At 33.1% G+C, this 25,190-nt stretch overlaps 3 protein-coding genes across 5 annotated transcripts; 1 reads left to right on the top strand and 2 right to left on the bottom strand.

The window, feature by feature from the left end:
* Positions 1 to 314: 314 nt before the first annotated feature.
* On the bottom strand, positions 315 to 12,211 carry LOC134245622 (annexin A5-like). 3 transcript variants are annotated; one of them, XM_062727886.1, is made up of 15 exons: positions 11,879 to 11,942; positions 10,625 to 10,679; positions 10,184 to 10,297; positions 7,480 to 7,578; positions 6,743 to 6,895; positions 5,007 to 5,155; positions 4,297 to 4,418; positions 3,932 to 4,026; positions 3,346 to 3,459; positions 3,018 to 3,108; positions 2,505 to 2,605; positions 1,857 to 2,108; positions 1,389 to 1,464; positions 1,103 to 1,215; positions 315 to 722 (listed from the first exon to the last, which is right to left on the bottom strand). In XM_062727886.1, exons 2-15 carry the CDS (start codon positions 10,637 to 10,639, stop codon positions 597 to 599), a joined length of 1,620 nt encoding a protein of 539 aa, XP_062583870.1. In that variant the 5' UTR covers positions 10,640 to 10,679; positions 11,879 to 11,942; the 3' UTR covers positions 315 to 596. The 3 variants fall into 3 exon arrangements, with proteins under 3 accessions (XP_062583870.1, XP_062583869.1, XP_062583871.1); XM_062727885.1 differs by lacking the exon at positions 11,879 to 11,942 and adding an exon at positions 12,114 to 12,211 and having other exon boundaries at positions 316 to 722; XM_062727887.1 differs by lacking the exons at positions 10,184 to 10,297; positions 10,625 to 10,679; positions 11,879 to 11,942 and adding an exon at positions 8,740 to 8,776 and having other exon boundaries at positions 316 to 722.
* Positions 12,212 to 13,833: 1,622 nt separating this feature from the next.
* LOC134245629 (uncharacterized) lies at positions 13,834 to 16,098 on the top strand. The gene is made up of 4 exons (XM_062727893.1): positions 13,834 to 13,885; positions 15,432 to 15,506; positions 15,787 to 15,861; positions 16,003 to 16,098. Exons 1-4 carry the CDS (start codon positions 13,835 to 13,837, stop codon positions 16,096 to 16,098), a joined length of 297 nt encoding a protein of 98 aa, XP_062583877.1. The 5' UTR covers position 13,834.
* A 2,560-nt stretch (positions 16,099 to 18,658) lies between these two features.
* Positions 18,659 to 23,915, bottom strand: LOC134245621 (uncharacterized). The gene is made up of 5 exons (XM_062727884.1): positions 23,854 to 23,915; positions 23,004 to 23,199; positions 20,077 to 20,165; positions 19,813 to 19,914; positions 18,659 to 19,665 (listed from the first exon to the last, which is right to left on the bottom strand). Exons 1-5 carry the CDS (start codon positions 23,909 to 23,911, stop codon positions 19,229 to 19,231), a joined length of 882 nt encoding a protein of 293 aa, XP_062583868.1. The 5' UTR covers positions 23,912 to 23,915; the 3' UTR covers positions 18,659 to 19,228.
* Between the last annotated feature and the right edge of the window lie 1,275 nt (positions 23,916 to 25,190).

The raw sequence follows: 25,190 nt of genomic DNA, 5'->3' as shown, positions 1-25,190 counted from the left end.
ATATACATGTAATACATGTAAAGTGACACCACAGAAAGGAAGTATTTGAGAAAAAAGATTTCAAAAATATATAATCTTTCAAATATTATATACTAAAATTCAATGAAGGATTGTATTTGTACAGTTCTGTTCATATGAAATGCAAAGTCATTCATTGTAAATAAAAACAAAATCAAAACAATAAATTTCATAACAACTTAATTTTGTTCCAATTTCAGACATAAACCAATTAAGAGAATTTTTAGATTTTGAAAAGATATTAAACATAAATGACAAGAAAAAGATGTTTACACATGATTCGATCTACATCATTTAATTTTCACAATTTTGAATCGAGTATTTATTCCAAAAAAAAGTTGAGATCTTAACATAATTAAATCATTTAATCTTCATATTTTTTTTATTTCTCAGTTTCTGTAAATTTCGACAAATTTGATTCAAAGACATACTTTAAAAAAATGCCCAGCGATCCCCATTGTCTTTGGTTTTCACATTTTAACATTCAGCATATGAAGTGTGTAATAATCTAACATGTGACAAACATAACCATGAGAATATTCTTTAGTAGTCAACACAAATAAATCTGGTCTGTTGTATTAGTTTTTGCCTACAATGGCCATCAGAATTTTCTTGTAGTCCCCGGAGCAGTCCTGATCAATCCAGTTATACAGTGTCTGCTTGGTCATCTCCAGGAAGCTGTCCTTGATCTGGACCATGTCAATCTACCGAGACAACCAATTAAATGAGAGCATGATATATAAAAAATACATATATAGAATAAAGCCCATAGATATATACTCAGAATCAAAGCAAACAGAGGACTGAGGAGACATAATTCTATGGACACACAGGTACAGCACAATATCTGTGTTGTTATTGAGCTTTGTTTGTAATGTAAATCTAGCCTTTTTTTAAAATACCATATAATACCAATCACAGGTATTTCAAATTTTATTTTTGAGAATGCCTGTGATAATTGGTAAATCTGATTTTTTAATCCCTAAAATATCTTGTTCTGTGACTTGCAATCTTTAACTACTATATATAAATTCATTTATACAGCCAAACTTTAGCTTTGATTACAGATTTTAGAGAGATTTACCTCAGATCTGCTTGTAATGACACGGATAAGGTCTGAGTCATGTGTTCCAAGTCCCTTCATTGTCCACACGAGGCGTTCAGCAAAGTACTTTGGACGGCACTTCAGAGCCATCACTGTCAATCAAAAAAATCAAACTTTAATATACATCTTAACTTATTCTCCTGATTATGGAGAATGCATGCATGTGCTTGCATTACATTGAAAAATAAATGGTAACTGTCATACTAATGCAAAATAAAAATCTTGGGAAACTGAAAAATGATTCCCTACTAAATGTATCACTCACCCATTGTTAGAAGTCCTTTTCCAAAGTTTCCTGAAGTCTCTCTATCAATAGTGTTCTCTACATCTCTTTGAGTCAGCTGGCAAAGTAGAGCAATAGTTACTGATTAGATAAAAGTATTGCTCTGACAGGTGCATTGGGTTATTTCACCCCCCCCCCCCCCTTTGGGGGGGGGGGGGGTGTTATGGCCATTTAACATTTGTCAACAATTTTGCCCTTTTTAAATTTAGCCATTACACCATATCGCCCATTTTTTTAAAGTTCACCCATTTGCATAAATTGCAGGGACAAATCGTCAAAAAAAAATGAAATTTGGGTTCAAAATGATTACAATATATTTGGTTTACAATTTCAGTTTAACAACCAAATTGAAAGTGAGCTTATGTGGCTATCATTTCAATGAACAGAATACCCATTCAAAATTTTTCTTTTTTTTTTATGAACAGTCAGTTAATCCCTTGAGGAAATTACCTTAACATATTCATCATATGTGGCCCTGGACTGGTAAACCTCTGGAACTGCAAAGATTCGGATCATCTCCTCCTCATTGGTGCCAAGCTGATCTTCAGTAACCTCAAACAGTTTCTGGGCATCCCGCTTGGCTTTGCCCATATTTACTAGCTTCTCCATGTTGATGACGAACTGCCCAGTTGGTCTGTCTTCAAAAGTGACAGGTTCCACGGCTTCTTCTAATGTATCTGGGTCAAGCTCTCGTCGGCCACCCTGAAAGATAGTATTTGAAATAAACAACCTTCTTGGTAGAATTTTTTGTCATTTTCAAAAAAAATTACTGTAAAATCACTAATTTTCATGGGGGTTTAATTTTCGTTGTTTTCAAGTTATGGAGGGACCCAAGAATTTATGACCACTATGAAATGGAAAATTGCATATCCATTTACTACTTAACATTGTCCAAAAACGAAATCAAATTCCCGCAAAATAGAATTTTTTCCCCAAACCTCAAAAATTTGACCCCATGAAAAAATGTCATTTCACAGTATATTCTTTTATTTATTATCCCTTTTAATCCAAAGTTTTAATTAAAGTTGTAATAGGGTTTAAAAAAAACATCTTACTATGAATACTATAAAGGACTTCCTAAATTTTAAACTTTGATACCTGACAAGCAGATATGAGGAACTGTTTGAAATCACCACTTGTGTCATCTTCAATGTCCTGTTCTATTAGAGTCTCCCCTTCCTTTCTGTTTGGGCTTGCAACTAGAAACAAAAACAATCTTAAAAATTAGATATACAGGGTATTCAATCAAGATGAGAGTGTATCTTTCTGGTAGAAAAGTTAAACTTTAACCCCCATTTTCTTTTACATCTCTGAGAAAAAAGGGATATTCATTCCCTCTGGCACAAGCAGCACCATTGAGTAAAGGGACGACCCTCAACCAAGGTCATTTGAACAAGGTTAGTTAATGGGATTTCTTCAGATCCATTTAAGTCATCTAAGTCAGTGGATCAAAGGGTCTGAATTTAAGCAGACTGACAGTAAAAATATTCTGTACTTGGTAAAAGAAATCTGCAAAGCCCAAAGTAATCTTTTCCATCTAGCTAAAAGTTGATTTACTGTATTGTATGACTGCATGATAAAAAAATTCTGCATTAAATGAACAAATATTACCATCAGCATAAACTTCTCTGATTGCTTTTATCTGCTTTGGAGTTCTAGTACCAAAAATCTCAATAAGAACAGATTCGTCTGTTCCAAGGCCCTGCAATTTAAAAGAAGAAAATTGAAGATATTTTCAGTTATTGGAGAAACAATTTTTCATAAACCATAATGTGTATCAAAATTTTTTTTGTTAAACTTACATAATGGCTTCTTTGATACAATAGGCACCATAATACCATAATGTGTATCAATCTTTCTTTTTTTTTTGTTTAATTCTTTAATACAATAGGCACCATAATACCATAATGTGTATCAAATTTTTTTTGGTTAAACTTACATAAATGGCTTCTTTGATACAGTAGGCATCGTAAATATGAGGGGGTACAAACAGAGACATCACAGCACTCTTAAAATCTCCACTCAGCTCTGATTCCAGTTCCTCAATCAGGTCCTAACAAAATATAATGGAGAAGTGTTTAAGCTAGGGTATCAAATATTTCCTTTCACATGTATGATAAATTATCCCTGCATTTCATGCCAGTTTTTTTTTAATCTGCCTGCATGTAAGTACTCTAAAGATACAATGATTTGTGATAGCATTTGGCCCTATTTAAATGAAATTTTAAAGAATTGCTAATTCTGCATTTCTCATACATATGTATTTAAGATGTATTTTTAAAAAAGAATTATTATATGCATACAAAATGTTTACTTCCTTTCCAATATATCTGTACTATAGATAATAGCTATAACATAAACTGCATGTATTAGGAGGAATAGTATATTGACTCATTTTCTTATTTTCCTCATATTTATTTCTCACCAAGGTCCCTCTGAATGTCAACTTAGTGTAGAACAAATTATGAGTTAAATAAAATGTATAAGTGTATCAATATAAATTGCAAATTTCTGTTGTAACATACCTTTCCATAAGCTGTCTTAAACATCTGCTTGATTTCTTGCCTCTGTGCATTAGTACGATTTGCTATCACATGAATAATGGCCTCTTCATTTGTGCCTTGAAAGGGAGAATTTTAAAAAATGTACATATTTTGTAAGCAGATTTTTTTTCACAAGAATTCAACTTTGGCATTATAAGCAAGGGTTTGAGATCACTAAAATTAATCAGAAGGTCTCTACAAATGGAAGCAAACGGAATATCAGTATAAGCCTTTATAATGATATACTAAATGTTCTCATAGCCTTTGGCTCTCTTCCTTCAATTAAATTAAGGGATTTTTGCCTCCGCAAATAAAACATTTTTTACAGTAAATATTATTTCACTAACCACAACCATCCATGGCTTCCTTCAGAAATATACTGTCCATTTCTGGATCCCATTTTTCCCCAGCAAGTTCTGTTCCATCAAACTCCTTCATAAAATTTACCATGGGGTCATCCTCTGGATACCTGGAATGTAAAGTTGAAGCATTGGTTATAATCTGTAGGAATCACTCACTCATTGACATTGAAAGTAAATACTCAATGAGCAGTTAGGAAAGAACTTAGGCAAGGGAGATACTTTGAAAAGTATGAAAATATTACTCCATAGGAATTAAAAACTAATTAGACTTAAAAAAAAGTATTAACCAAAACTTGCAGGTTTCACAAAAAAACGTTCCTACTTGACTAGAGCTTTGACTGTAACCCACTGTAACCCACTTGACAAGAGCTTTGACTGTAACCTACTTGAAGAGAGCTTTGACTGTAACCCACTAATTGATGAACCTACTTGAAGAGAGCTTTGACTGACTATAACCTACTTTACAAGAGCTTTGACTGTAACCTACTTGAAGAGAGCTTTGACTATAACCTAATTGACGAGAGCTTTGACTGTAACCTACTTGAAGAGAGCTTTGACTGTAACCTAATTGAAGAGAGTTACTTTGACTGTAACCTGCTTGAATTTGACTGTAACCTACTTGAGCTTTGACTGTAACCTACTTAACAAGAGCTTTGACTGTAACCTACTTAACAAGAGCTTTGACTATAACCTACTTGGTGAGAGCTTTGACTGTCCCCTCAGTGGGTTCTAGAGTTCCATCCATGTCCAGATGGCGCTTTAAGTTGGCAATGTAGTTCATCTTCAGTCTCTGCATAAAATCTTCATCTTCCTCCATCTTCTGTGCTAACAGTTCTTCTATTTTCTGCAAAGTATAACATATTTCAGAAACTTCCTTCTTTAGAAACACTGGAATAAAATTATTTACAATATTAACAAGAGGCCCAGGGGCCACATCGCTCACCTGAGTAACTGGCTAGGAAAAAGCACATATCAGATCAGAACTGAAAGTTTACTGGGGGGGGGGGGGGGGGGGGGGGCTTGAATTTTAACACCCATGGGGTCATGATTTTAACAAACTAGAATCTACACTACCTGAGGATGATTCCCTATAAATATCACTAAGCATGGCTTTGAAGTACTTGACAAAAAGATTTTAAAAGGTTTCCCTATATATTCCTATGTAAAACTTGGGTCGGCCATTTTGGCCCCACCCTTGCCCCGGGGGTTATGATTTGAACAAACTTGAATCTACACTACCTGAGGATGATTCCACATGAGTTTCATCTTTCCTGGCCCAGTGGTTCTGGAGAAGAAGATTTTTAAAGATTTTTCCTATATATTCCGGATATAGCGAAGTCATCTTGGATCCCCAGCTATATATTTAATGAATTTCTTATACGGTTATAACGAATTACGGATATAGCGAAGTAATTTCATAGGTCCCAGTGACTTTGTTATAACCAAGTTTTACTGTATATTCCTATGTAAAACTTTGATCGGCCATTTTGGCCCCACCCTACGCCTGGGGGTCATGATTTGAACAAAATTGAATCTACACTACCTGAGGATGATTCCACATGAGTTTCATTTTTCCTGGCCCAGTGGTTTTTGAGAAGAAGATTTTTAAAGATTTTTCCTATATATTCCTATGTAAAACTTTGATCGGCCATTTTGGCCCCACCCTACCCCCGGGGGTCATGATTTGAATAAACTTGAATCTACACTACCTGAGGATGATTCCACAAAAGTTTCATCTTTCCTGGCCCAGTGGTTCTTGAGAAGCAGATTTTTTAAAAATGCCATTAATTTCTCTCTAATTCATGATTATCTCCCCTTGGAAAAGGGTGTGGCCCTTCATTTGAACAAACTTGAATCCCCTTCACCCAAGGATACTTTGTGGCAGGTTTGGTTGAAATTGGCCCAGTGGTTCTTGAGGAGAAGTTGAAAATGTGAAAAGTTTTACGATGACGACGATGACAACGACAGACAACGGACAAATTTTGATCAGAAAAGCTCACTTGAGCCTTCGGCTCAGGTAAGTTAAAACTGAATGAAATTAAAGTATCAGAATAGCTAAGATGGACCAATATTCTGATTTCTTTAATACAATGAAGTCCAGGTATAATGTGACACTAAGAACATTAGTATAGAACCAGTTTAAGTAGATCTAAATAAGGTATTCTTTGCACATTTTTAACGTGAATAGTCAACAGATTTTTCTGCTTGCCTAATCATGACAAGGAGCACACAGCGGATGTGACCTGTCAACAGGGGATGCTTACTCCTCCATGGCACCTGATCCAATCTCTTCTGTTTTCAGAGGTCTGTGTTTGCTCTGCTCCCAATTTGCATTGCTTAAATGGACCTTTGAGCTTGATTGCTATTTGTTAACTCCGTATTTTATTTAGCACTTTAGTTTTACGAGTGTCTTGTTTAACTTTCCCTTTACCTTTTGTTTTTTGGCCTTCTTCTTGTTCTTCCTCCTGTTGACTTTAATCTCTTCCTCCAATTCCTCGTCCTCCTCCTCCTCTTCTTCCTCCTCTTCCTCCTCCTCAGCCTGCTGTACCAGCTCCTCCATCTCACTTCCTCCCAGTGTCTGGGCCTATATTTAATTAATGTATATGTGATGTCAATTACAACTGAAGATACCGTACTAAAAAAAGTTTCAATTGATTGGTTTGTGTTAAAAATCAAATATATATAAGGTTATCACACCGTTTCAATTATTTTGAGAAGAGGAAGGAATCAGGGTCATCCCTAAGAATTAAAGGGGATATTAAAAAAGCCTTGTAGAAAGGGATATGGGGTTCTCCCTCTTAAAGGAGGTTAAGGGGAATACAAGAAACATTCCAAGCCCAAGGGTCTTAGGGAAAATCCTGTAAGAACCTTATATGAATAGCCTTTTGGTAGAGAGGGAACAGATTTAGTGAGACAATTAATGGACTAATGTGAAAACAAAAAAAGAGAGCTTGAGTGCTGTTACTACATTTGTCGATCTCATCCTTAAGCAATCAAACTAGTTTTCATTAAATAGAGTGTTAACTTTAGATATGTATAGCAACCCCTTGCAATTGTTCTGACAAAAGTAGGTTAAAAATTAATCGATTGCAAGCCCTATTAAAAATATAACTATAAACATTGAACAAAAATCTTCTACTTCTTTATTTAATTAGACAGATGACTTACTGCAGCATTCATGAATGCTTGGTTCTGGTTCCACACGTTATTGTTGATGACGACGGTTTGGGCAGACGGGGGCATCTGATGCATCGCTGGCATTCCCATCTGTCAAAAACAGTGATCTGGGTTATCATTCTGTCATTTTGATTTGATGCAGAATGATATATGATGTCATTATGATGTCATGCTAATGCATTTTTGTTAAAAACGGTTACATTAACTTATATATTTGAGAACTCCACAGGAACAGTTCATGAATATTACATTAGACTGCTATTTCTTTGTGTATCTAAAAGGAAATACTGTAATAATTATTATGTTGAATTCAAATACATGTAACTTAATTATTAAGTTGAAATATAAGAATTTCAGGAAAGATTATGGGCATCACCAAGTTCCCACAGAAGTTTTAGAAGAGTATTTTTCCATTTCTGCAGTTTTAAACATTATCACAATATAATACAACCAGAATCCTTTAACAAATATCTTTATTTTCTTTTTTTATCTAAACCATGAAATTGAATTAAATATCATATTTGTAAACTGTGTATGTGTACAGTCATGCTTATTAGAAAAAAAGTATATATACTGGGGTACACAGAAAAACTCAAACATCAAATTGTGAGTGCATTTTTGCAGTTTAAAGATGTCTGTAAAATGTATACTCAGTAAATGAAAACACAAAATACAAAGAATAGGTTTTTAAGTTTGTGTCAATGTTATTGGTGTACATAAAATCACACATGGACTTGACATGTATAAACTTATATCATTCACTGCTTCTTCAGGCAATAATATGTATATATCTGACATTCTTCATCTAATGATTTCAGTTTCTTTCATATTATTAGTTATGATTGTAACTCAACCCCCAACCCCCTTCTCTATCTCTCTCTCAATAATCCTGTCAGATGTGTTGGTTGGGAATTAAACAACTTTTAATCATTTTTTCATCAATAAAATTTATGTTACTTTTGGTCAAGATTGGTTGAAGTTTGTTCAATGTGCTGTACTTCAAAAAAGATGAAAGTATAAAAAGTTAACTAAACACAGATAACAGAAAACAGACAGATACAAAAACACAAATGTTAAAAAAATAGAGAATATAGTTAAAAGTAAAAAAAAAATAGATTGAAAAACACAACACATATACACTTGTATTTTGTCTAAAGCAATGAGGTAACCCATATATAACCCTATTTTTTTTAGGAAAAGAAAAATTAAGAGAAATAGATTTCAAGTTTCTATACAATGTAGTCCTCTTACCTGCATATTAATTTGCTGAAGGATTAAATAAAATATTGTTAAACACATTACTTCAATTGTATCATTAACATACCGTAATTATGTATAACTAGCATACTGCAATTGGTAAAATACTACAGCTGAGAAAAAACCCTAAACTTTGTGGATTTACCTTTCTTTAAAAGTATTAGAAAGACACTTATGTTCAAAGCAGTTTTTAAGAAAATTTGAAAGTTGATTTAATAAATGAAATGCTGTAAATGTTCCAGAAGATGAATGAAATTGTTCTACTACAAAATTTCTGAGATTAACTTTTCCATTATGAATGTAGATTGTGTGTAACATACAGGTGTTTGCTACCAATGGCAAAACAAAGCAGAAAGCAGAAAATATCCTTACATGGTATTTAACTTCCCTCTCTATCCCCCCTTCCCCTGAAACTGAATTCTAATATCACTATGTACTAACCATGTGATGCAATATCAGCAATTAATTGCGTTGACCCTGAGGTCCATGCAGTAAATATATAAACGAGGTTAAACCGGATGCCCTCGGCATACGCCAGGCTACGCATGCGCGAGAATGCTAGAGAGTTCCAATTGGCAATGCTCGGCTTATTCCGCTACACCAATCGGCTTTTCCGATTAGCTTTACGACCTCTGACGGAAAGACCCGAGATGATGCGATTGAGAGTTCATTGATGGATTCCAAATTTCTAATGTATACACATAACTAAACATTCATTCTATGGCACAAGCATTCTAAAAAGTAGGAAGAACTTGCAGTACATGTATATATTATATAAGACAACTTAACAACTTGAATTTAAAACTTCATTCAACGACGGGTTCTAGGTTTTAAAAGATAGAACAAGTCTCCAACAGCATTAGTTTTGTGCATCAAGGCTCGCAAAATAATCTGATATACAGGAATCCAAATACAGTTTGATACAAGTCTGTAGCAACAGTTTTCCATGTGATGGATGGGAGAAAACAAAAAACAGAAAACAAAATCTGCGTACAATAGAGCTGTGCTACACGTGTACCATCAGATCTAATTTTCCAATGATAGATCTCTTCTGAATAAATCTAGAATACTAGTATATGTAAAGTCACAACCATTATCGGTTATATGTATCAAAATAGTCCAAAACAGTCACAGTAGGCAGATCATTGTAGAAAATGTGAACGAACCTACATGAATATCCAATAAACTTAGAAATTTTCTTTAATTAATTGAAATTTCGGTTAGAAACACATGCATATGGTCCACGTATTGTAGTCCTTTTTTTAAAGGACAGCAACTTGTTTTAATATTTCACATAAATTAATAAAGTTAAATGTTTCTGTATCACTATGTACATGTATCACTATGTACACAACTACAGGCAATACAATGTCAGCAACTTGAGTAATTTTAATATTTTTTCACAATTAATCAATTTTATTGTATCTCTCCATCTTACCATTCCAAATCCACTAAATCCAAATCCTCCTGGGGCTTGCTGGTATGGATTTGCTCCATATCCATAGGAAGTGTATCCGCCTGCATACGGATTTTGCATGGGTGGATAATTACTCTGCAACAGATGAAGAATTTACTAATATAATATATCATCAAAAAAAAATTAAAGCAAGCAAGGATATGTATTTAGTGAAATTTAAAAAAAAAATAAAATCCTTTTATTCATTTACCAGTAACAATAAAACCAATCCATATATTTTGACAGCCTAAAGCTCTAAAATAAATTTTACTACATTGCATAATACTGGATCACTTTTACAATAAGAATGCTTAATATATTTTTGATATACATGCATATCAATGATGCTACATATTGTTTAATTATTTTATACAAGTCATGTATCAAAAGTATGCAATACATATGCATTTAAGTTCAACTCACGCCATAGTATGCCATTTTCAGACTCTTTAGTGTACCACTTATTGAGGTTTCCTTTCTGTTAAAAAAAAAGGTATAGATATGTTTAAAAATTGATCAACTTGTTCATTTATACTACTTCATATTCTTCATAACTTCACATAACATATTTGAAAAATTATTTTTCGCAACACATAGTCCAATGGATTACTTATATATTGCCCTCTATAATGTCCAAGTGACTGTATTTTAAAACTAGATGCTATCATGAGACAGTAATACCCGCACTAATAATAATGAAAATAATAATTATAAAAAATGATCATCCATGCACTATTGCCCTCTAGTTTGGCAACCTTAATGTTAGAGCCTGAACTCACTACATATATTTTTCTTAAGTAGAACAAAAAGAACATACTGCCTTTTGATTTTCATGAGGCATTAGAACCTTTTACAACACAATACCACACTGTCAGGTATTAAATATAGGAATTTTTGCCTTTCCTTCAATACGTCGTTTATTTAACCAGGTGTTCATTACTAATTAGACTCTGCAGTAAAAAGTTACAATAGTATGGTACCCTTCTATAGTTTACAGCCTTTAGCATGTATCCTTATTCAGCTCACTCATATTTTTGTCAAGTGTATTTCAATTAGACCCTCCCTTCTCCCAAAAGTAATGTGCATGACTAAGTGGACCATTATGGCAAAATTAGTTTTTGGGTTTTTGACTACATGTTTTAGCAAAACACACAGATTTTCAATTGTGTTTTATTAAATCCTTTTATTTTTAATCTATGAAAGAGATTTTTTGTAAAATTTGCTGTTACAATGGAGAAATGATAAATTTAAAAAAAAAGATCATTTCATAATCATTTAATTTCAACCTCTGTTGCCCCCCCCCCAAAAGATCAATAACCACAGCATCCTCTTTTTCAAGTAAAATTTGCTGTTACAATGGAGAAATGATAGATCTCCATGCCAATCTGTTCCCCTGACTATTATGCCACCTCTAGCTATATTATATTGTAATTTACTCATTGACTTATAATTCTAAATATTTAAAATGATGATAAATTTATTTTACAATACCAGTTCTTTCATAACACATTTCATTTTAAATCCTGATACGGTCATTGGTTTTGAAAATTTCAATTAGACCTATTTTTATACCATTAAAACTTTAAGTTAAATGAATTATGAACATAATACTGATGATAATAATGCAAATTTCCATGAGTTATTTTCGTAAAACCAGTATTTTAGAAAATAACATACCTTTTTGCACTTACTCTACACAGAAATGATGAAAAGAGAACGCAACTTTGCAAGTGCGTCTTCTTAGCAACGCAAAACAACTCTATTATTTTTTAGCGCTGTGCGCCTATTCATATTTAAATACGTTTATTTTGCAATACCTGTATTTACATGATAGGTTTTTGATATTATCTCTATTTTTTCAAAAGGGTGCCCATGTTCAATGAAACATAATTTGCAGAATTTATGAATTTACCTAAATCAATGCAGATGATGTTTTTGTTTGGATCGAAAGAGAACTTGCTGGCTCGATGTTTGTCAGACGCTTGAACTCAGAAAGTTTGACGGTTGAACTAGCTGATTCCGAATTGAGAAGATTATAATAAATAATAAAATGTCTTAACAAACCCAGCAGCTTTTTGTCAATTGAGAAAAAATGATATGAATTGGAGTTCAAATCCGTGGTGGGATGGCGGTGATAGGTTTAAGGGGTGGATCCGGATCTCTCTCTCTCTCTCTCTCTCTCAACTCTCTCTCTCTCTCTCTCTCTCTCTCTCTCTCTCTCTCTCTCTCTCTCTCTCTCTCTCTCAACCAGTTCAACAATCTGATTCTCCATGTATGTGCTTGCATTTTGTATGCCAGAGCATCCGCTTTACTCTACAGCAGACAATCATAATTGATAAAAAAAATTAAAAATAGAAACAGGCTAGTATCAAAATGGGGAGGACGGGTAGGGGATTCCAACTTCCAGCACTCTTTTCCCAACATAACTTTTCTGGTTGATTTATGATTTATTAACCCCATCCCACCCCCGAAACACGCACACGTGCCTGTTTTGTTGCGGTTAGATTAATCAACTTGGGGTAATGGGAATGTATGATACCGGTATAATCTGGTCGTGGTAAAAGAATTAAGTTGGAACGTATATATCCCTGAGTTTGTTTATGTTTTAAACTGTTTGTAATCAAACAGAACATGTCGATTATAAGTTTATTTATAAATACTGAAACTCTATAATCTTGATCTGAATTTTGCAATACTACTATGACGTAATCTTTGAATTCCTTTTGCGCACTAAATCACTACTTTTGTGAGCTGATACTTTAAAAAAAACATAGCTTCTTTACTTTATGCTCGTGTCTCCGCAATATTTTTTTTTCTTTTTTCTTTTAAAACTTTACTTGGCATTGCCCACCCATCCCCTTCCTAAACTAAAAATGTTTGGTTCCCACCAAACGGAAATGTGCTTCCAACGGCCCAATTTTCATTTAAGGGGGCCAACTGTGGTTTTCATTGCGCCATATTTCGCGCATCATAGTTCAATAAAACTTATTTATTCTTATTAAAGTAACTTTTTTCACAAAAATTGATAAAATTTAATAAATATAAGAAATCCTAGGACAAAAAAACCTAATAACAAATTTTACATAACAAATTTTTACAGCGATATTTCAAATAATGTGTAGATTTGTTACGTTAAAGTAGACTGAAGTTCTTAATTTAAAAGATGTATAAATTGCAAAAATTCAGGTTTTATTTCTATAAGCTCCCTTTAAGAGACTAGTGGTGAGCAATACTTTCACTAGTAGAGTAAAGATAATTAAATTTTTACTTTTGTTATGAAATTTAACTGACCCGGCGCCAAAAAAACGTTACTGTGGCGGGAACTAGTTTATGATACTTCCAGCCGTATGACGTAACATTTCAATCAACTTTGTAATATGAAGGTGATAAACAGAGACTTATTTTTTCCAAAATACTGAAACGATTAAAAACACACAAGAGGTAAGCAAACAATGATTTTACTTTATTAAGTCAGCATTTAGGGCCTAGCTTTACGTGAAGTCCTTGGTGATGACGTCATGCTTGGTAACTGCTAGGTAGCGTTGCGTTTTGGTTACTGTTGTTAGTTACTCACTTCGATCAGTAGCGAGTAGACGTGCTTTTCACAGAGCGATAAAACCGACATATTTCACAATGAAAAGACAAAGATCTTCCGAGAGAAAGAGCCAGAGTGTGTCTAAGAGGGTAATTCTTTAGGAAATAAAGTTTTATTGGACCTAAATGCTTCTTTTGATGTGATTGTATGGGGGGGGGGGGCAGATGTATTTCTTCGAAAATTTCAAAGATGTCGAAGGGAAGCCTACCTAGCACAATGTACTAATACATTGTACATTTCCTCAAATTTGACATTTAAAACAAAACAATTTAGTGATAGGCCTAAAGTTTGAAGAAAATATCCAAATTTAATAGATCACACGTATAAACAGCATAAATCATATAAATAAAACACATCAATGCCCTATGGTGTTGATAAAGATATAAGGGTGTATAGGTATAGATATGTAGGGACCTGGAAGGCGTAATATCAGTGTGGGGGTTGGGGTAGGGAATACTGTAAAACATTACCCTAAACCCTTACATTAATTTGATTAAAGCTATAGAACTTAACAAAAACACAAAACAGAGGAAATGCGGTAGGTCTTACATATTACTAGCAAATCTTTTTCGTTTTCTTTTTTTTCAAAATAGCCTGCTTTTCCTGCTAAACTTAATTTGGTTAACATTAATTTGAATGCATACTTACATCATACGGTAGGCCTATAATATGTTGAGAAAAAGTTTGTTGACTTGTTCAAGCTTTCCGAAAATCAATAAATAAACATAGGGGAGGGCACTCTATGACGACCGAAAGTTGAGTTGTCCCCCATTGACAATTTAAAAAAAATAGGGGGGGGTGCGATTAATTACAGTGTCCTATTTCATTTAGATCATAAAATCCTAAATTGCTTTTTAAATATTATTTTATATATAAAACTAGTATAAACATGTACCGGTATTTACTTATTTAAAAGTTTCACTGTAGAAAAAAAAAATAACCGGTCCAAACATTTCAAAAACATCAAATTGCGATACTAGTAATATCTGTCATTTTGACCATACTGATATTGTTTTTCTGGACGATCGACGAAAAGGTATTATTTTACAAATAATCCCGCCTTTATATATGAAATCATTTTTGTATTCTAAGATTACTAGTATGCATAAAGTACAATTATTTATTTTTATTTGGGTTTTTTATGTTAAGTGAGCTTTACTAAATTTTTTTTTGAATTAAGATTAAACATCGGCGTCATTTTGAAAGAAAATTTCGATTGAAACCAGATTAAAACATTGGATAATAAGCGAATGGCAAATCCCTCCAAAATAAATGCCAAAAAAAAAAAATACAATCGACTTATAGGCGAGCATATACGGTAACCACAAACAATGTACTGTATTGAAATAAGTCAGTTTTCAAAACACAGAGGTAAATATGTATGAATATAACAAGATACAAGCAATATTTTATTTGGAATTCAAATTGATATAATCTGCTTGCCTTGAAATAAAATAAAAAAAATATTTTCAACTGTAAACTATAAAATTAATTATATAAATCTGATGTACACTATTTTAATATGTATAATAGTATTTATCGATCTGGCAGTGCAGTTGAGAAAAGCAAAATTTCACATATACAAATGTATAATTTCATTTTTGTAATAAATGACTTTCCTTATTTTCATTTTAGCGCCGTATAGATGTCTCTTCAGATGACAGTCGTCAGTGGTACGAGGTGATGCTTGCTCTGGCAGCCAAATCAGCTGTAAGTTCTCCTTTCGGTAGATACAAAAGTATCTATAGCCTCTGTCTTCTCTCTCCAGTGAATACTCTCTATATTTTCTATCCTTCCTCTCCAGTGCAAACAAGTCTTTACTTCTGCTGCTCATGAATGGAAAGAGCACATTAAAGACTGGGTAAGAGTCTGAATGTGTTAAAACTCATTTAGAACATTTATAGATACGATGTAATTATTTTTCTGTGGGTCTTATAAATTGGTCCGCTGTTTTATCAGAAAAGTACAATATTTCAATTTTTTTTATTAGTATGAGTTGACCCATGCCATCAACAAGTCTGAGGAGCGTAGGGAGTTACCCACCATACCTCAACCTACGCACCAGGTACGTACCGCACTCAACATTGTTCGAACCTAATACATACTTTGTAATCATTAATATGTATAAAGTTTGGAGAGAAAACTTTTATATTCTTTGTCTTGTAATTAACTTTTGGCTGTAATTTACGATGTTTTTCTCTTACAGATGGAGTGGTTGGCTAGAGTGAATTTTGAACACAGACCCATGCGCCGCAAAGTCTCCAAGAAACAAGACTTGAATTCCTCTTTTTACGTCTACTAAAGTGGAGGATGATTTTGGTGAGTTAATCCACCGGAAACCTGTATCTTAAATGTGATTAAAAAGCCTTATACTTTCTGCAAGTCTTTGCCTTAATTTCTGCTACCCTGTAAGTCTTGAACAGAAAGTTGCATTACATACCGTATTTGAAACTCTTTAATTTTTGTGTTTTTTTCTCTCGTTGTTTTCATGGCAGGAACATGTCCCTTCATGAAAGTGTTAAATTTCATACTTTGTGTTTCTCCAGATCATAACAACTAATCCCCCAGCCCTTAGATGCTTTATGTTCCTTTTTCTTGACCCGTAATGTTTGATAAATATGCTAGACCGTATGCATATTCTGAAAATATTAATACAATTATACAATTTTCTTATTTCTTGCAGGTATCGGGCAAATTGTTTGAAAGAATCTGAATCACATTGACTGCCACAACATTCACAGTACCGTGCACTGACTGTATCTGTATTTTGTTACCACACACTTTTCGTGGACCCAAATGCCTGACTATACATAGTGCTATTAAAATTACAATCTTAATGCCAACGCCACAGCCATGCAGTGACTGTGCTTGTATTTAGTGCAACACAACCTTTCATGGACCTATATGTGCTCAGCTACATGTATAAAGTGTGTTTTAAAGTGCCGATGCATGTGCTAAGTCCTATTTATGCACTGCTTATTACCGGGTGCTCTGTGTGACTTTACATTTGCTGCATGATTAGCGGATGTAATTTATTTCCTTATATGGCAAAGTTTTATTTGCCACTATTTTTTTAAGACTTACCATTACTATTATAATTTTTGAGAGCATTTCTTATTGACTTTATATAATTGATTCATATTTTTAATTTTTTTTGTACATAGTACATGCATGTTACTTTTGTTGTTGTTTTAATATTCTTTAAACAGATGAGTTTGCGTTAGAGTTACTTTTCATCATCATCGTCCTTCACACTCTGTGGTATGTAAGACAGCAACAGGCTTCCACACTTTTGTCTTTTCTGGACCATCCTATTGATCCCCATGTTTGGTGCATGGCTTTCATCTTATTTTTCACCGTCCTTCTCCAAAGATGGTCTTGGCCTCCCTCTCCTTTTTTGCTTTGAGTCCAGTGCAGTGCTGTTCTTGTTGTTGAAAGATGGTCTTTTTTGTGAAAAACGCCATATCCATCTTCATCTGTGTTTGGTAATGATGGTACATTCATCGGCTCAACAGGTTTTCATTTGTACATGTGACCTTCTCGGGCCGGGATATGAATACCCTAGTACAGTGTACTTGACGGAGGCATATGGTATGGAAGGATCGTAATTTGCTAAGATGTGTTTGTTATTCTCCAGCATTCCTATCCTTATAGGAGAGTTGATACAATATAGCTTGGTGCTGTACTGTGCAGACCTCCAAATGGTATTTATCTCTCTAAATACTCTCCTAGTTTTACCCAGTCTGCTATGGGTGTCCTCCTTCGTATCACCCTCAGCAACATTTGAAATATATGTCATTCGCATCATAAAATCAGATGATACAAGATAAAGGTTAAATGAAAAATGGATAAAAAGATGGGTAAAGTAAAACTCAATCCGCAACTTATTTGTCCAGTAGGGAGCTATAAGGTTTCTCCTTGTTCGCCTTTCTGTTTGCTTGTCATGCAGTCTACCCCACTTTGTTTTCCGCATTTTCCCCCTAAATCAATGCTTGATGATATTGAACCGATTCTTCGTATGTGAGTCCATCTTATGGTGACATATTTCTGCCCCACTTTTCTTCAGATAATTATATTGACTTTTCAGATGTTTTTGTTGTCATGCCAGATAAATATGTCCACTTGTCAGATCTTTTTGATAATTTGTCATTTATTTACGTGTTTAAAAATTCAAAATGAAAATGCGCCCATACCATGCATATTCAGGTCATCAACATACTGTATGAGCGGAAATTTTAGCGAGACGAAAATTTAGCGATTTGCCCTTAAAAATTGGTATTTAATTTTTAGCGAGAAGTAATTTTAGCTAATTTAAAATGCTCATTTAAGAAGTTATAACAAATAAAACCCAAATAATTTTTAGGGATATTTAATTTTAGCGATCTCTGCACCCTCGCTTATAATGCCAAAATAAAATCCTTGCTAAAATTTCCACTTAATACGGTATTTTTATGGCAAGTCGATCTAAGTATTCGACAAGTCAACACAAAGATCTGACAGGTAAACATCATTTTCTGACAAGTCTACATAACATCTCACAAGCCGACTTGTCAGTAAATAATGTCGACTTCGCAGGTATGATAGCATGCTGAAAAAACAAGACACAGTTCCTGGTTGTGATGTTTTTATCGGAGACATATCTACTAGTATCTGACAAGTTAACATAAATAACCGACAAGTCAATATAATCAGCTGAAAAGTCGACATATACATATGACAAATGATGGCAGAAAAATGAAAATACACTGTACCACCATACTATCTATTATATAATTTTCATGAACTGTTTTATGAAAATGTTCATGATTGCAACACTGAATCAGTATATACCGGTACTCACAGAAATATTTTCTATCTCACGTTATAGTTTTCTGTTTTAATCATTTATAAACAGTACTATCATTCAACAGCTTTAACGTCACAGCCCGAAAACGGATACCTTAAAATATCAAACCCGTACCTTGTAAAGGCTGGACTAAGTCAACCAATATTTCAAATTACCGGTATATACAATGTATACACTAGAATATTAAGAAACAATGAGATTGTTACAGCCACGTGTTCAACTTGATCGAACTTAAGGTATTACTTTTTCTCATTTTAATATTCACACGCAAGTATATAAACTCAAATTTTCGAAACAATGATTTTTGATATTGTTGAAGATTTTATCACCATTGTTCACAATGAATTACATGTATATACTCTATATAAAGGTGATTTATCTGCACTATCTGACAAAAGGTACTTTTTCAAAATTTTATTGTCGTTTAAAATATTACCTCAAAATTCTATCACTAGTATTTACTACATTTTAATAACATATACCTCATTTCAAATAATATGAGAGAGAGAGAGAGAGAGAAAGAGAGATTAATTTGAAAAGAAGCCCGAGTTTTTATATAAAATGAATATCTCGGAAACAAGTTTGACTAGTTCTTCTCCTGGACCGGGTTAACCTTGTTTTTCATTATTCGTTTCTTTTCGCAAGACTTTTTTGCAAGTCGAAAACAACGACAAGTCCAGGCCATACAAGTAACAAGAAACAATAGTCCAGACAATCCATATGCAATGTAAGCTCCATAATGGTTTATCAGGATACGAAGTCTGTCTTCTTCATTTCCTGGAATTTGTCCTTTATCCAATGCACTTGGCGATGATTGTTGCCACGAAACAGTTACCTCTATATAGCTGGTGGTAATATTTTCTGAACTCGGTGAAGTTCGGTGCCGTGACCAGGATGAATTTGCATCACTTGTTGGTGATACTGTTTCAGAGTCACATTTGTTTGAAGCGTTTTGAAGACTCTTGCAGGGATTTGTAAACAGAACATCATTACACTCTGAGACACATCCACAGGTCAAATTTTCTGGAAAATAGTACTCCAAAATTTAATTTTAGACTAAACTACAACTGTATACTCTAACAGTGTGTAACGGTATAAAATATAGGAAGAAAGCCACGAAAAGGGCCATGTTTTTCTTTGCAAATTATCACCCACTAAACATTTTTTTACCTTTCAAGAACATAACATAAAATTCCGTTTCGGTACCATTGCATACATCGCAAACCAAGGGGTTGTATGCTGGCGGAAATGTAATATATTGGCTTTCGTTCACTGAAATGTCCAAAATCTTAATCACTAAGTATCAAAAAGTCGGTTTCAAACAAGTTTTTGCTCTATGAAGTATATGTACAATTCATTGGTATTTTCCTCAAATATAAATGTACTTTGAAAACCAAAGGTCATATACATGTATAGGGAAAATATTTGATTTACCTGATATTGTTTGATAATAAGTTATAGATTCGTTTATTGTCTTGTACAACAAACACTGGAAAGCTTCGTTGCTGTCATTCATCAGTTTGCTGTAAAATTAATACACAAATCGTTATACACGCATTCTCAATTTATAGTGCCAAATCGACTTTGGGAAAAGTCAGAAAATTTTGTGAACTGAAACTAACACATTTATATGTCATTTGAAACATGAAAGTGTATACACTGTAGTTATGAAAAATCACAATATGATTTACATACTTCATGCTGTGTTTTGTAGACCTCCTCCGAAATGAATGCGGTTGGAGGGCTAATTTTACACCAAGATATTTACGTGAAGTTGAAAAGCCTTATTTGGAAACGAAAGAATTTTTTTTTGAAAAATACAAAATTAAGATAATACACATCGAATTTTGTTAACTATAAACATTTATGAAACCGTTTAAGCACATTTGTAAAAGGGTGAGGAATCTTTGATTCAATTATTAGTAAAAACAAAACAGGCATAATTTTCATTTAAATGAAATTATTTTCTTTTTATTTTAAAAAGTTTTTATCAAATCTGACGATAAGCTAAATAATGACAATATTACCTAAAATGCTTCATTATTTGATTCTTTATTATCTATTCAGAGGAGCGCACATTATTTAAAATATCAGAAGGTAAAATATTTCGCCAGTACCTGATTACGAAGTGTTTGTTAAATACATGTATCACATAAATATCGCACATAGATATCATACAAAAATAAAAGTATATTTGGGGGAAAAATGATTATTATTATATCACATTATTGACTTTTATGAATTTTCTTATCTGTGTTCTTGATAAAGGGTTGAATTGAAAATTCAAGTTATGACTTATCTGTAGAGGATTCATTTAATTTATGACACCCCCCTTCCACCATGTAATCTGTTGATCATTTCAAATGCATAATTGCTTGTGGATACTTTATCGTCAAATCTCAAAAACAAAACAAAGTTACCCCCACCACCCTTAAAAAGGTTTGTTAATAATTACAGATGCAAATTATATCTGCTCTATAGAGCAATATAAGTACATTCTACATAAATATAACGTAAATTGAATTTTCAGTACCATTAAAGCATAGACGCATACGTTCTAAGTTCTACATGTATGTCTAAGCAACAATTTAAATGGGAAAAATTATGTGCACAATTTAATACATGTATTTCTTGCAAAGCACCAAAAATGGAAATGGATTCAATTTCGACCAGTTTCTTGACACCCAACACCCACATCCGTATTTTTTCTTTAACCCGATGTGGAATAACTCCCCCCCCCCCCCCCCTCCTCCCCTTACACGCAGCGCAGCGCCTATTCTGTGGAATTATATTTCCTACGAAAAATGATATTTTCTCCTTCAAAATGTTTAGCTTGGTATACAATTTAGTTGTATATAACGATTTTTTAAAGTTGATGATACACTATCAGTTCAAACAAACAGCAATATACAAACATTAAGAAAGTTTTGTTTCAGATTTACGTTCTGAATGATAACGTGCATGCGTTACACTTAAACTTATGCAATATTAACCAATTGCTAAAAATGGAAACATTCGATCATTAAACCACAATTCTACTTGTGACTAATATTATGTCAATTCAATTTTCAAATCATACAGATGCACAAGATATTGTGTAAAAAATGTTCAACTTTGAAAGTGCACTTCCATTTGCATTTCTGCACTCATGTACAGAAAATAATGCCATTTTAAGAAACAGTGTATTTCTTCATGTTTTTAGTTTTTAAATCATTAAGAATTACTCGCAAATCTATACAAACAGCTTTAGAATTAAATTTTAATTTACTTTAAAACATGGTAACGTAAATATTGGTAACGTAAATATCGGTAACGTAAATATCTTTCTGAGATTTATCGTAACATTTAATGCTGTTTAATTATTCCACCATCCTGTTTGTGGAAATAAAATGGACCCATATCTTGGATTGCGACAATGCTTAAATGAAAAAAAACGAATATAACGAACATTTCCATCGATTTCAAATAATCTTAAAAAATACAAATCTATGAAGACAACATAAACACGAATCCTTGGTAATTCAAGATCAGGTGCCGACATGTTAATTAAAGGCTTATTCTAGTGCTTGAGTGTAAGGTAATTTGACCCATAGGAAACAGTGTAGTTCTCTTACTTTATTTGTGAATAAATACTAACACGTAAATATCGATGAATTTTTTAACCATTGGACTTATAAGAAAAGGGGGGCTGTTTTTTATAAATGCAGATAAACGGTGTCTTTTTTACCATTCCATGCAATAGAAGAGGTGTTCATGATGTTAAAAAGTTACAACTTAATCGTATTAGTCAGTTCAGTAATCCTTTAAGTCCTTTTGAATTTCCAAATAGAAAAGTAATTATTTTGCGGTGACATCAAAATTTGATAAATATATTAACATTTTTAAAAATTTGTGACACGCATATGTGTGAAGGGTGTGATATTCAGAAAATATAACTCAAATGTAGGACAATCTTACTAAGAAAAAGATATGTAAGCGATTTAAAACTTCTTTTTGGTTTAAAATAAAAACTACACTATGATCGGCGACAGTAACGTAAATATCGATTTCTGCTATAAAATGCGATTTTCGCCTAAGACAATCATTCAAGTTACAACAAACAATTGTTGTATTTTAATCAACAACCAACAATGGTTCATATGATTGGCAGAAAATAAAATTTATTAGAAATATTATATTACTTAAAACACGGTACATTATTTAAACCGAATTGAGACTATAATTTGAGAATCAGTGTATAATATTAACAAACATTTCAGACCACTGATGAAAAAAATCCACGTTTTTATACAGGAAAAGAGACTGATAAATCCCCAGTCCAACCATTCTCAAAAAATCGCATCTTATTAATGGTCTTTTACCTTTTCAATACAATGCTCTTTTCATCAATATAGTGACATGTCCACATACTGGAATTTCCTTGACCATCTCCCCAGACTGCAGTGGTTCCTCCAAATGTAACATTTGTGGAGGAGGTTTCATTGAAGCTACCATTTGAAAACTGTGCAACCACATACGTTCTATTTTGCCAGATTGGAGGAATACTGCAAAGGGATACTGTAATCAGAGAATATTGTCCAATCAGATGGTTTTAATAAAAAGGTTATCAGCATTCAAATGTATATGAAAAAAAAGGTTATCAGCATTCAAATGTATATGAAATTATGGTTTATTAACCCCATATTCACTGTAATCATATAAAATATAGCATTAAGGATAACCTCTCCTCAACCAAGATCGAAAGATAACTATTCAAAATATTTTCTTATTATTATGTCGGTAAAACTCAAACCAGGATATTCAATGTTTTGTTGTTGGAAAAGTAATAATTTCACAACTGGGACAATTTTTTTCTCTCCATTCCCAGACTGGTTAAAGGCAGGTATAGTATAGAAAGGGGTTTACCCAAACTCCAAAATATTATTTCAAGGTCGGGGTGGAGAGATTCTTATTCATGCAACATCTTACATTATGGGAGGGGGTGGTGGCAGACCCCTTCCCTTGAATATACTAGAATATGCTTTTTTTTTTATTAATTGTCACAGGTAGCTAGCCTATTGGACATTTTAAATGTTCTAACATGTCTCTATGCATTAAAAATCACCTTACATTAATAGTATGGTATGTATTTGTGAAGTTATATCAAGTGCCCAAATAAAATAACATTTAAATGATTTAAGTTTACATTTTAACAATACATACATTACATACCTGTTTTCCGCGGGAATATCACAAAAATAAAATTCAAAATAAAAATAGGCCTAGACATCTTGAAAACATGACGTCAACGTCATTATGACGTAAAATCAACGTTAAAATAGGATACAAGTGACATTGTATTTGGAGGGAAAATGAAAAAAAAGCTTCATGGATCCCTTTAGTTTAAAAATTTTGCGTAACTCGCTCATTGTAGAAGTCGTCACAGTATAAATATACCAACGCAATTTATTATTTCCACGTTTAAAGTTTAACTGCCCTGTTTTATATATTCATTGATTTAATTATTATTTCCTTACTTTTTTAGTAGAGCTCTATAGAGTATAGCAGAGTGCAAGTAGGATAAGATTAAAAAATAAATTAGACATGATTTTGTTTCGGTGATTTTTCCGGTTTTGGGACTCAGTATTATCATGATTATAAGTATCAAAAATAAAACAGGTTCCACAAATATGCTTCATAATAATGATTTATTTATGGAAAAAGTCTAAAGGATCCTGAGTTACGAGGGTAAGATGGGAAGGGAGGGTTAATTAAATGCGGCTCAAGTTTACAAATCCCTCTGCTGGTGTTATTAAAATATGTCACCCAATTTTATGTTAACGCCCCCAAAATCTACCTGGATGAAGATCAATCATTTACCGCCGTCAATCATTAAAAAAACAATAGCTCCTGATTTGATTGACAGGCCAGGTACCCGTGCTACCTGATAGTCTGAGTTTGTGTGTTTTGAAAACGATTGCCTGGTCACGCGTCAAACACTTTCTTGTAGCCGCCCTGTATACACGGGTGTTAAAAAAAAACTTGGTGAACTTTTATTTCAAAAACAATTGAGAGTAGAAAATTAAAACATGACTTCATAAAATATTTATCTCAACAGCTATGTTGTATTTTAGGCGATAAATGTCGTCCAATTCTGCTGTTTTCTAACGTCTGTCAATACCCAATATTCGAAATTAAAAAGTGTATATATAAAACCAAAGATCAATTCTTAAAAGTATAAAAGAAATCTTGCAAGCATTTAAAATTTTTTAACACATGAACACCCGGATATTGTGAATATTTTCGACACTATTAAATAATGGTCAGAACGTAAGCAATATATAAAGTATAAGATCAATTCTTAAAAGTATAAATGAAATCTGGCAAACAATAAAAAAAATTTTAAACACGCGAAAACCCGGAAATGGTGAATATTTTCGACACCATTGTTAGTCAGACGTAGGCAATATTCCTATCGCGATACATTGTTCATGTTCACACGACGGATAGACCTATGAACGGAATATTTTTTTTATTTTTGATATTTACACAAGTTTAATTAAAAATAC

The sequence above is a fragment of the Saccostrea cucullata genome, unplaced genomic scaffold (genome assembly GCF_032062105.1).
Source record: "Saccostrea cucullata isolate Sc308-1 unplaced genomic scaffold, CSIRO_AGI_Scuc_v1 ctg181, whole genome shotgun sequence".
Lineage (NCBI taxonomy): Eukaryota > Metazoa > Mollusca > Bivalvia > Ostreida > Ostreidae > Saccostrea > Saccostrea cuccullata.
The sequence above is the reverse complement of the archived record's forward strand: the minus strand, read 5'-3'. Positions and strand labels throughout refer to the sequence as shown.